Raw genomic sequence first — 13389 nt, 5'->3', positions numbered from 1 at the left:
ATGTCAAATCCACGCTGATAATTAAATTTCTGTAACTGTTTCCGCCTTGCCAATTGATGTAAAGTGTTGTGGCTGGGCCGTGGGTTTCTGAGTACATTACACCAGATGGATCTTCTTGGCCCCCGCTGTTTCCAAGAAGCTCAGAGAACACAGGCCACCACGTTTCATCAAACAATCTTCGATTAACGCGTTGGATCGCCAGGCCTGTGGGCAGTTCGACGTCATTCAAAGATGCATTGACAAGCTTCTTGAAGTAACGGGAGAGCAGGTTTGGGTTGAAGAAGCCTTCGACATCTTTGAATTCTTCCCAACCTTGTTCATCAAGGGCGAGCTTCGTGTAGCCTTCACCTTTGTCGCAGGAATGGAATGTCGGTTTGTCCGTGAGTGAGTCAATTCTGATCATAAAATCGAACTCATCCGGCTGGCAAACTTTTACTCCTTCGTACACACTTCCGCTATGAACAAGAGTGCTTTGAAATCGCTTGTCTCGCTTTTCCACTTGTGCCAGAATGCTGGTCACAAATTGTTCGAGTTTTTCTCTAATTAATTCGGCCTCGCTTTCATCTTTAAACCGTGCTTTCCTCTCGAAATGTTCCACAATTTTAGACATGATACAGATATTTCTGTGATGCCTTGTGGTGGTTTTGGCCCAGAACTGGTTTTGGGTATTTTTTTACAATATTTGGCTTTCACGGAAGTAATTTGCATACTTCAAACATCGTTTGTTTCTTGGAAAATTAAATACACGTTTCACTTCTTCGCTTTCATCTTCAAACCTTGTTTTCTTCTCCAAATGTTCCATAATTTCAGACATGGCAAGACATTTTCCGTCTATTTGTTTAAAGCACCAACTTATTCTCAAAGTGGCTTTGGAAGATTGGTGTTGTATATTATTCACCACATTTGGTTCACGGAATTTATTTGCATGTGTCAACTTCATTTCTTTCTTCGAATATTGGAATATGTCACATCTGTACACTACTATAACAAACATTATTATTCCACCATTGTGACATTTTACCATATTAGGACAAAGGAACCTGCAAAATATGCCACGTTGATACACTGTAGATCAGGCCAAAATACGGACGGACAAACTTACGGAATACGGACCCAAACTTAGTGGGAAAAAATAGTGAAAAAAAAAATAAATCCCTTACTCGATTGTTTGACATATAATACGAGCGGACATTTTGCTCATTGCTCATTTCTACTCAACTCAGTCGCAAAATATCCGCGCATATTAGGAGTCAAGAATGGTCCCCCAAAATGTCGCAGTGCTCGCAATGCACGCAAAATTTTAGTGGGTGCTCGTTTGCTCGTGCTCGCACATTTTTACAAGTGCTCGCATGCTCGATTTTTAGTGGAGGTAGGTTTTTGAAAAGTGCTCGTTGCTCGCAAGGCTAATTTTTGTCAATGCTCGTGCTCGCAAAGAAAAACGCTGAGCTCGCATGCTCGCAAATGCTCGCAAAGACCATTTGATACCCCTCATATTATATGTTAAACCATCGAATAAGGTGTATTTAGCACAATTCACAATGCGTGGCTTTCGCAGAAAACATTCTTTCTAGGAACAATACAACAAACAGGAACTGTTCCTATAGGGCGTTGGTAAAAAACGGTGACTGTTATGACCGGCCAATATAACGCTGTGAGAACCGTCACGGGACATCATAGACGGTAAGACCCCTGTAAAAACCGTCACGGAACGTCTAGTCGTCACGGATCTAATGATTAATTCTCATGGATTTGACATATTTGACCATGTATAACTCCTCGCTCATATCATCAAAGACCCCTGTAAAAACCGTCACGGAACGTCTAGTTCGATCTAGTCGTCACGGATCTGACGATAAATTCTCATGGATTTGACAAATTTTAACAATGTACGTTGTATCGAGGATCGTTATATCGGTGTTCCACTGTATGGTCTAACAATAGACGGAACAGAACGACTTAATTTGACTAACAATATACGGGTCGAAACTGACCAATTACTGTTGACAAACTCTACACGAGTCTTACAGCCAATAACATCACGGCTAAACTGACCAATCAGCTTCAACGGACCAGACATATAACATCATCGACTGACAACAACTTTTCACTTGACTCTGAAGATGACTTCTACTCAGGTTGTCGAAACGTCATTCACCAACAACAGTTCTTCTCAGAACTACTCTCACCCGGACGATCATACTTTACGACCTACTGATACTCCTGGGTTCAAACCATTTACTATACTATACCGATCGTAAAAAAATAATTCCAAATAGGGGGAAAAGATAAAAAAAAGCGACTTACCTGCCTTCTTCTGTTTGTAACTTGTGTTTCTATAACATTAGGCGGCGTTTCGAATCGAGTCCAGTGGTTTTTAATTTAGGTTCTCTGTTTTCCTTTCAAAACGCCTCCACAGTGGGGCAGGTAAGTCAATTTTATTTGATCTTTTCCCCCCATTTTGAATTATTTTTTACGATCGTTATATTCCCATACAAACTCTTATAATAACGTTATTACGCAATGCCATATGTTGACGGCTCCTTTAGGTGCTTGGGCTACCTGTAGAATCAGTCGCGGATCCAGATCTTCAGGTAAGTGGGGGCCCCGATCATCCAGACTCCAAGAATAAGGGGGGGACCCGCTCTCGAAAAGAATTTACATGCCTTGGTTTGGCCTGAAAATAAGGTGGGGGCCTGGGTTCCCCAGGCCCCTCCCCTGGATCGACCACTGCGAATGAACCATTTTATTTGGGAGGCGGGATTGGACAATTACCAAAAAACAATTCCTGTACGGCAAAAGCAGAGAAATTCAGGCACAGCAAGCCGAAGTCGTAGCTGCACAAGCGAAAGGTGAAAAATAAAATTCTTGCACAGACACAAGACGGAAAAAAATCCAGCTAAGAAAAATTGTTCCCTCCCCCCCCCCCCCCATCCCCGCCCCCAAAACAACAAAAATAGGTCAATCCCTAAGTGGATAAACTAATAAAAAAGTAACACAAATGAACAAACAAGGACGCCTGAGTATCGAGTGATATAATTGAGCATGCGGTGTCACTTGAATACAAGGTCAGCGTTTAAACGAGCCTCAGGCTTGTGGTTTCACTGCTGAATAGTGAGCAACGAAGGACCGTATTTATTAAATTTTGGGGCTGGGGCTTTCCATAGCATGAAAGCTGCTATGGTTAATGAAATAAGAATAAGAGGCGATTTAACAATTCGGAACCGTAGTCGCTATTGAGGTTTGAGTGTGCCTGTTAGATTATCGCAGGCTAGTTAGATTATTATATAAAGAAAATTTGAACGGTTTTTATTTTATTTTTTACTCGCTGACGCGGTACAACAGTTTCCATTCATAATGAATAAAGTATCACTTGATTTTTTTTTTTTTTTTAATTGCAACACAAAGACATTCTTGCAAAAGAAACTTACATTACTTACAAACACTAACGGCACATGCTACATTACAACTGCTTCTGCTAAACAACAATAAATATCATAGCTGCTCTATTTACTTTCTTGCTATACTACTTACTTACTTAATAACTGTTTTACAAAACTGTCCACTTAGAGGTGTAAATTTACAAATATAATTCTCTTAAGTAACATAGCAAAAACGTAGCTTATATCAACTGAATTAATCAAGTAATTAAAGAGGGCAAAACAAAATAATAAAAAAAAATAAGACTATCTTAAATTGCTAGAAAAAAATGCCATTTATTCTCAAAATCTTTCACTTTATCAGACGTGGCTGCGATATATTTCTCTAGTTTCATCTTTTCCCGCACAAGAGAGACGAAATCCTGAAACTGGAACTTAATAGTATCTAATGCTTTAACATATATAAAATACTTGCATAACATGATGAGATGGTTGAGAGCTAAACAGTGAGTGTGACTGCGAATAATTCCGAACATGACGTCTAACTCCGAAAGACTCAATTTCGTGTTACTTAAAAACGAATACCACTCTTGGAATTTATTCCAAAAAGAGGTTGCCTGCGGGCAGTGAACAAACATATGCCATATGGTTTGACACTCAGAAGGACAAAAAGGGGAGGCAACTTTTTTCAATTTGTGTAACAGGTTGTTCGTTGGTAAGATTTGATGAATAATTTTGTATTGGAACATAGCTAATTTTATTTCTTTTGTGGCTCTGAATGGTAATAGGTATAGTTTATTTAGGTCCTTCTTCTCGACCCCGCATGCTAAAAGTTTTTTCTCAGAAGTAGGTGGGGGTAGGTTTTCAAGGTCTAACAGCATTTCATATATTATCTTGCAAGACAGTGAACACTTTGAGGCATTTGAGGCAGCTGGGGCCTCAGAATTCTTTCCGAGCAGCTTTTTCTAACTTTTGGGAATAAAGGAAAGAAGGCTATCACTTGATTTTATTTTAACTAACAATTGATAAATTTTGATTCCATAATTGTATGTATTTTTCCGGTGGTGGTGGTGGTGGGGGGGGGGGGGGGGGGTATGAAAAATATTGAAAAAATTGTTTGCAGGGCCTAAAAGGACAAAATAAATTGCTTGCAAACACGATATGTATATAAAAAATATAGTTTGCATTTCAAAAAAAACAAATTTTTGCAGGGGTGCTTAAAATAACCAAGACTACTAAAAAAGTCCGGGCGATTTATGAACCGGGCCCAGTCTCCGCGCGGTCCCAAAAAAAATTAGTTTGCAGAGGAAAATTTTTCATACCCCCTCCTCCAGGAACAAATAAGGTCCGTCCCTTAGATCTATTTGGCGTCTCTTTGGATTACGCACAAAAAGACGAACAGACGGACAAAAAAGACAGATAACAGTTTTTGACACAACAAAACTATAAACTATATAAATGTACTATCTTAACCTTTGTACATAAATTTCCTTGTTTTTCGAGTTCTTTTAGAAATAAAAAAATATGCCAAGAACAGCATATCAAAACAGTATCGATATCTCTCCGGTTTGGTTCTTGACTACAACAATTTTCATTATTTCTTCTTCATCACTGTTTCCAGTTTGTCCAGCAAAGATGGTGGCACAATAATCTGGCTGAAAAATGCACTGGGCTCATCAGCCGGCGTATCTTGTTTTCCCTCCAGAGGAGTTTCCATAATTAACTAACAAAAAAGAAGAAAAAATATCACTTGTAAGTGTGAAAAGAGACAAGGACAATAAGCTGGACGATGAGGCACACAGTAAACGTTTTGCTAAGCAAGTTGAACGACTGACGGGTTACTGTCAGCTCCCCCCTCTGTCTTTCCTTTGTTCCTTTTTATTACTGACTGCCATGAGTCCAAGACCAAGTTATCATATCTGGCCAATCATTAGCCTCCCACGCAGTCGTTCTTAGGGGAGTGAAACACGATCGCCCCTAAGAACGACCGCGTGGGAGGCTAGCCAATCATAGCATGGGTAAATAACACAATGAGCCAATCGGAACTCTAAGCAAATCACGCAGCTTGTGACAAGCGCGGGAAACAACAATCATTTGCACCCCGTATGGCAAAGCAAAAATTTTTTTTGGGATCACTTTCTTGGGGAGCTTGGAAACCAGGCTTGATTTGGTAGCCGAGCCTTCTCCTCACGATGCAACCTTGTTTACAGACAACAGCGAAATTTTCACAGAATATCCACTGAAACTTCTTGAGAGTATCAGATGTTTGTTTAGAAATGTCAAGCGATTCAAAAAATGATTTTGGTTTTCTAGTTGACGAAATATCCGAACTTCGGTATACCATAAAATCGCTATGTTCTGGACACTTAAAAAAATTTTGGCTCATTCCGGAAGTGAGCAATATTGAAACAGAAAACCTCACACAAATGAATGAATGGATGAATATCTCTATTTACTTTAATAACCCAATAAGAATATTCGATGTTTGTTTAGAAATGCAAAGCGATTCTTAAAATTATTTTGGTTTCGAAGTGGACGAATTTTTCGAGCTTGTGCATACCATAAAATCGCTATGTTCATGACACTTACACCCGCTCATTTTTCGATGTGCTACACAAACAAGACGGATCGAAATCCGCCAATCACAGCCCACTAGCATGACCTTCTGAACTTGTGGGCTCATTTCCGGCCGGTGTTGATTTCATGCAAATTCGCCCACAAGTTCAGAAGGTCATACTAGTGGGCTGTGATTGGCGGATTCCGATCCGTCTTGTTTGTGTAGCACATCGAAATAAAGATGAGCGGGTGTATTGTTAGCGATTTTATGGTATGCACAAGCTCGAAAAATTCGTCCACTTCGAAACCAAAATAATTTTAAGAATCGCTTTGCATTTCTAAACAAACATCGAATATTCTTATTGGGTTATTAAAGTAAATAGAGATATTCATCCTTTCATTCATTTGTGTGAGGTTTTCTGTTTAAATATTGCTCACTTCCGGACTGAGCCAAAATTTTTCTAAGTGTCCAGAACATAGCGATTTTATGGTATACCGAAGTTCGGATATTTCGTCAACTAGAAAACCAAAATCATTTTTTGAATCGCTTGACATTTCTAAACAAACATCTGATACTCTCAAGAAGTTTTAGTGGATATTCTGTGAAAATTTCGCTGTTGTCTGTAAACAAGGTTGCATCGTGAGGAGAAGTCTCGGCTACCAAATCAAGCCTGGTTTCCAAGCTCCCCAAGAAAGTGATCCCAAAAAAAATTTTTGCTATGGCAAAACTGGGAAGCGTTGGAAAACACGCGCGTGCTACGAATGTTTCTGGAAACATGCTTCCTCGTTTTACCAGACCTTTAGATAGAAAACGATACGTAAGAGTTAAGTTTCGGTAGATGATAATGATGACGACTTTTTTAGATGAAGAACGGTCCGTATGAGCTTTCCTTAGACGGAAAACGGCACTTAGAAGTCATTATCCCTAGATAGAGAACGGTTCGTAAGTTTAATTTCATTGGATAAGAAAGGTTCGTAAACGCTAGATTTCCCTAGACAAAGAACGGTTCATAAAATCAAGGTTTCCTAGATTAGGGAACCTTATTGGTAAAAAAGTTAATAACAACGTACCTGTCTTGCCTCAGCCCTGGTGACATCTCCTCTCATTAACAACAAGGCCAGGGCGTGGTCTGATTTGAAGTCTGGGTACTTGTTAGCAATTCCCTGGGGATCGAAGTGACAAATGTAACTTATTCTTGACAATAAACAGCACACGCTGAGGAAAATAGGATTCACTTGAAAGATAGGAACATTATATTTTACTTCAAATGGGATTCCTTTTGTGATGGCCATTTTCCATGGGGACCGTTTTGGAAAAAGGGCCCAGTCGGCATACTTTCACAGTGCTTATCTACCTACAGACTAATCCTTAAAGCAATTCGTGGCGCAAGATAGCGTTTTAACCGAAATCTAGACCTCTTCCACCGATGAAGGGCTGAGCCCGAAACGTCTGGAACTTTTTACGATTTTAAGGCACTTGCTGCTCAGTCCCCCCCCCCCTCCCCCCCCCCCCCACTACTCAGTACGTCAGAACTTTGTTTTAACTTTCTAATTCTCAAAGCTGTCGTGTTAGCAGCTGTATAACAGTTGATAGTTTCGGCAAATCCTCGTGCTACCCGAACAATGGGCGGAGAAAGGCACTGTAAAAGTATAAAGTCTTTCCCAAGGACACAACAAAATCACCTCGTCCACGGCTCGAACCCGGACCGCTAGACCGAGCCTCCAGGAAGCTGCTTGAAACGCACAAACTAACACAAGTAACAAGTTTTACTACTCACAGAGATTTCAAGAGCCATCATGGACGTATCCCGGAGTTTGATGACCTCAGCAAGTGTCGGTAGAACGGAACACTGCGTTTCAGGTTCTAAGGTCGCTTTTGCTAATTTCTTGAAGAGTTTTTCGATCTTTTTGGATTCTTCTGTGATCTTCTTCGCGGCGTCTCGTCTTCCCTCGTAATCTTTGAATGCTATTCGTCTGGCAAATAAAACAGAAAGGGTTTTGTGTAATCTATGTTTACAAGCTTTTTAGGTCGTCAATCTGCAAACCTTTTCAAAAGAGAACATGTCTCAAAATTGTCCACATGTCGCATTGTAACAAAAAACTTCTCGATAAGTACTCCCAGCATGTGTATTTTTTAAAAAGGGCCCGCGGCCATTTATCAAGCTAAAAGGACCCTTTTTAAAGCACTCATTTTAAGGAAGACGTTCACAATTTCCTAGAAATTTCATAATCCGATGGAAGATTCCTAATAAAAATAATACAGAATTATAAACTTTGTGGCGATCGAGCTTCACTTGTTGTAGTTGAAAGAGGCTTTCCGAAGGAAAAAGATTTTTTCGGGGGGGGGGGGGGGGTTACGAATTAGCGAGGCTCTGTTCACCGTCTATATAACTCTGAGCATACTTTTTCAGAGACTAGAGTGTTTAAAGTCGTCCACTTATTCGTATTTTTCTTCGACCGTTAATTGATTAGCATTGGACGTGGGGAAAGAAATGCAAGAGAACTGGACGCCAGTGCAAAATGTAATTTGTGATAGTCTTAGATTAGCATAAATTACTTTTTTGCCGGCACGGACCAGAGGGTTGGGCGCGGGTTTGCGGTGTGCAATGTATAGTGGGATTTGAGTTTGTAATAGGTGACCGTTAGGAAGGTGAGACATTCTACGGTCAGCCTTCGCCACGTTTTGGTCAATGTTTGGTTTTATTTTTATTTCCTTTGTCATCCGTGGATGCGGGCTTACGCTTCGTTTTGTTTAAATATTTAGTTCTCCTATTATAATTGTATCACTGTAAGATCATATATTTCGAAAAGTATTTGTTTACAGTATGTTAGATTAGAATACCCTAAAACCCCAAGGGTTGCGCCACTGCCTTGGTCGGGGGCACACGTTCCCCGTTTTCTCCACTTGCTGGTTTTTAGGGGTTTTCGTGTCCGGCTCTGGTGCATTAAGTTTTCTAACGCTATTCATAGTTTGTAATTTCTTGTATTATCCGTTGAGATTGAATAAACGGGACGGTGGCTCGGCTGGCCAACGCACCCAATTTATAACTGAGATGTGTGTCCGGATGTGTAGTGGAGGCAAAACAAGGGAGACGCGAGGGGCTTTACTCGCCCCCACCCCCACCACCTCGTGTTTCAAACTCGCACTGGCTTCGCTCGCTGTTTTCCTGAATTTTTGTGTGTGTGCGTGTATGTTGAAAAATAGAGAGCCTTAGAACATTCTACCAGATACCAGATTAGTTTATTTAAGAGTTATCAACATGCCGTAGTTCTCACAAACATGCAACAACACATTACAACAACGATTGAAAACATACTTGTTCAACATAGCTCGGACATATTCTAAAAGCACTTTCCTCAAAGCTTGTTCCATGAGGTAATCAAAAAACCTGAAAAACAAACAACAAGTGTCTTCGTTATCGGAAGTTGACCGCAAACAAAACCAAGGCTTGTTTTTTTTGTTTTTCCAAGTGTTCAAAATAAAGGTTAGGGGTATCGACAAACGAAGGGACGTCGCATTGAAATGTTTCAGCAAATATATAAACTTTGAATGTAGGGAATAACACAACGCAGATTTTACTAAGTACTTCTTGTTGCCGGAACTCTTTTTGTAGAAATGCTTGTACCAGACGTCACTGTAACGTGTAGGAAAACTCATTAAAATGCTAGGCTGGCACTACGGCAAGGGTACTTTTAATAGGCCAATATTTCGACCAATACTACAAAAAATTGAAGTATCCCTCTTTGAGTATCCTCTACCACCACCACCCCGACCCCCCTCCCCAAATCACAAATAACACAACACAAATGTACTGTACCTGTCTTTCATGTGTAAAAAGTCATTGTAATAATCCTCTACTGTCACAATGATTGTGTCCACTGCCTCAGGGCTTGGTACCCTAATAACGCAATAAGAAGTTTTTTAGACAAGGTTATTGCAACTTCAGCACGTACATCAATAATATAATTAAATATCAACTAGGGCTTCCAAAAAAGTTTCTAAAGCAAGGAGTAAACAAGGAATTCTAACAAGTCAATTTCCCACAGATCCCTCCCAAACATTTGAAGTTTTCTGTTAATCTGTTGGGTCAGATAGTGAGGTTTTGACAAGAGACCCCTCTTTCATCTGGAACATTGCAACTTGATTTTTTAAGGTGAATTTGAATGCATGTTTAACATATACAAAGCTAATGTTTCACGCGCTATTTCACTACACTATAATAATAACAGAAATATCTTACCATGTGGGAGTCATGATTTGACTGTAGAACGGTTCCAGATCCATGAAAACCTCTTCTAAAAGGTACCCAGCACTTAAGGACAGAAAAGCATTCCATTAATCAACTTGACCTGACTCATCTGGCCGACGTTTTCAAATTTTACAGTGTTACTTGGACGAAAATCCAGGGCTCGAGACTAACGGTAGCCAACTAGCCAAAGGCTAGTAAAAATGCAATTTTGGCTAGTAGGTTTTGGCCTTTCACTAGCCAAAATGGCTAGTGAAAAAATCAGGCATTGGAAGAAACCGCATTTATTAAAATCGTCTCTCAGAGAATATAACTAAGTAAACTGTTGACATTATAGAATGTGAAGCTTTAAACAATCTAGTTGACAAAAACGCATGTACATGTACAATTTTTATAGTGAAGAACAAAGCCCAATTTTGTAAGAAAAAAATAACATGAAGATTTAAGGAACATTTTACGGCTCAAGGTAACATTATCGCACATTGTTTTCACCCCCCCCCCCCCCCCTTAAAAGAAGAACTATGCTTAAAAATTGTGGCTAGTAGAAAATAAGTTTTAGCTAGTAAAATCAAAGCTGTCACTAGCCACTTGGCTAGTTAGCAAAAAAGTTAGTCTCGAGCCCTGAAATCACTTATAAACCATTGATTACATTTAATCACACTTTGTAGAATGAATTTATGCCTTTCTTTGTTCTTCAAAGGTTATTTTGTTGATCACTGAGTGCACCCTCTTAATTTTATCATAGCAAACACCAAAAATGTATAAGAATTCTCGTTATACTGCCCCTTAAAAATTGATTTATTAGGCCACGGAGCGCAAAGATTAAAATATTCTCTGACTGACGCTTACTGACAAACCACACCGTATATCAAAATATAAAATTCCACAAACCTTTCTTGACCTATTTTTTCAAAGCAGTCGACCACACTCTTGAAGGATCGCTGTTTGTCTTCTCCAAACGCAGCTCGGCCCAGTTCAGCCACCAATCGCTCCTATAGAATGTAAACAGCAGGGACAACTCAGTAAAGGATAGTCTGTTTCTGTTATCAAGTCCAGTTAGCTTATTCCGATCATCTGGCGCTTCCAGGAACCGTGTCGTGTATTTAGACCAAATTTTGACGTGAAAAAAAGGACACCAAATTGAGTAAAATATAAAACATTATTATATGGCTACAATAGTACGTGCGCTCTGATTGGCTGCTGAGCGGGCATTATTTAACAATTATTCCATGAGTCCGCGTTGGATACGAGGTGGTAAATAGCCAACGAGGCGCGAAGCGCCGAGTTGGCTATAACGACTCGTATCCAACAAGGGCGAATGGAATAATTGTTTTATTAAATTCTTCTCAAGTTCACTGAACTTGAAAATCGAATGGACATTTCATTTTGATGTAAACGAAGTGATAGTATGAGGAGGCGCGAAAATTTCTGGCGCGGTGTTCACTTCTTGAGTTGAATGAAACATACGAGGAAAGCGAGCAAGAGAGTTTTCTTCAGAAGATTTTCCTCAAACAATCCCCTCTAAAGTCGTCTAAATATCACGGAAATTGTGACAACAGTTAAGATTTACGAGAAGATCCGAAGCAAAACCTTTTCTGGAAACTACAAGTCTTGTGCAAGTCGAACGAGGCAAGTGTTTAATTTGTACTTCTTTACGGCTCCACGGCTGTCATCAAGACTGCTATATTATTTGAAGCGAAATTGAGCTCAAAGTGGAACGGGTTTACTAAAGTATGAAAGGACAAAACCAAGATTGAAAGGTAACAAACTTTACTGAAGTGCTGAGCCTAGTTTTATGACGTACACTGAATGAAACTGTGTCAGTTTGCCGTTCTTTCATAAATTATTTGCTGCTTTTATACTTTATTCACTCGCTCTTGCTGTGCGTTCAGTTTAAAAGTATTATTAATTACACTTTTCGCATCTATCCTTTTGTTTTGCGTAGTTTAATTTACTATGGCATTTCTTTGGTTTTTGTAGGCACCGCTAATTATTTCTTGTTCATAAAGCTCGCCAAATTTGCTGTTCAAAACCATTTTGATGGAACTGTCGCTTCCCGCAGAAAAATTTTAGTTTGGCAACAGTAACGCAATCATTTTCCAAATAAGGTCAAACTAAGGTATACGAGCTGACAACCGGGATTGAGTGAACCAATCAGAATGCTAGAAATGCAATATCCGTGGCTGAAAATTTAATAATTTCTTGTAATGACCGGGCATTATGAAAATTTTTCCCGGCTCGACGATTTTTTGAGTTGTGAGTAAAAGCTACTAGCGAGGGGGCAAAAAAAACAAAAACAAAAAGAGCCGACAAAATATAACTATCTTTTCAATAACTTAAAGAAAAATATAAGCATACCAATACTTCTTTAGTATGACCGACAAAGAGAGCCAAAGAGAGCGAGAGCGAGGTTTACCTCCAGTGTTTTTTCCCTTGATTATACTCTTCTTTTGAATAGTGCTTAAAGGCCATATAATAAATAACTTATTAACCTCGTCCGTTCGGTCATTACAGGGGAATCTCAGACCTTGACCTTCATGTATTGACCTCGCTATCCCTCGGTCAATACATCAAGGCCTTGGTCTGAGATTCCCCTGTAATGACCTCACTCTCGGTTAATAAGTAGTATGTAAAAGAACATTTCAATTTTCAATAACACAGCAAATACAAAAGAAGGTGCGGGGGACAAGGGCTTTAAAAAAATGGTTGAACAGTTTCCAACGTTGATCTCGTTTCTCTCTAACTTTTAATTATAACGCCCGCGAGACATATTTGTTTGTAACGAAGCTATGATTAAAATGTAATTTTCGATCCATACGTCAATTAATTTCTTCGCTAATATTAAGTTTCATTGTGAGTATTTGCTAAACTTACAAAATACCGGTCGACTGTAATCAGCCGTTACACAGTCCCTTTAACGCCGGTTCTGTAGTTTGAAGTGACTAGGAGTATAGCGTATAGCTACTCCCTCTGGGGGAGGGATGCTAAACCATCAATCCATCGCAAAACTCTTCCCATATCTCCCCCCCCCCCCCCCCCCCCCCGTCATCCCCAAACCCCGAGCATTTTTGTCTGGTGACTCCCGAGTGGAGAAAGACAGAAAGCAGAGAAAGCATTATGAGAGTGAAGTGTCCTTGCCCAAGAAAACAAAACACAAGGACCCTGGCCAAGGTTTAAACCAGGACTGCTCGATCCAGAGTCCAGCCTAC

At 39.8% G+C, this 13389-nt stretch overlaps 2 protein-coding genes across 4 annotated transcripts in view; both read right to left on the bottom strand.

Moving 5' to 3' along the window:
• The window catches only part of LOC144666351 (cyclic GMP-AMP synthase-like receptor), a 2210-nt gene extending 1457 nt beyond the window's left edge, over positions 1-753 (bottom strand). Inside the window, exon 1 of the mRNA XM_078527767.1 lies at positions 1-753. This exon is cut by the window's left edge and continues 1457 nt beyond it. Within this exon, the coding sequence (XP_078383893.1) occupies positions 1-610 (610 nt within the window). The 5' untranslated portion in view covers positions 611-753.
• Positions 1-13389, bottom strand: part of LOC144666328 (exocyst complex component 3-like) — a 51962-nt gene that overhangs the window by 24479 nt on the left and 14094 nt on the right. For 2 of the 3 annotated variants that reach the window (XM_078527727.1, XM_078527726.1), the window contains exons 21-25: positions 11072-11172; positions 10175-10246; positions 9752-9832; positions 9251-9322; positions 7712-7907 (exon numbers count right to left, since the gene is read on the bottom strand). In XM_078527727.1, the coding sequence (XP_078383853.1) occupies positions 7712-7907; positions 9251-9322; positions 9752-9832; positions 10175-10246; positions 11072-11172 (522 nt within the window). Of the gene's footprint in view, positions 1-3693; positions 5101-7004; positions 7098-7711; positions 7908-9250; positions 9323-9751; positions 9833-10174; positions 10247-11071; positions 11173-13389 lie in introns of those variants that run through there. The other variant, XM_078527728.1, reaches the window with a different exon arrangement.

The sequence above is a fragment of the Oculina patagonica genome, chromosome 9 (genome assembly GCF_052425735.1).
Source record: "Oculina patagonica isolate OP01 chromosome 9, crgOcupat, whole genome shotgun sequence".
In the NCBI taxonomy this organism is placed as follows: domain Eukaryota; kingdom Metazoa; phylum Cnidaria; class Anthozoa; order Scleractinia; family Oculinidae; genus Oculina; species Oculina patagonica.
Note: the sequence above shows the minus strand (reverse complement) of the source record. Positions and strands in the feature narration are given on the sequence as shown.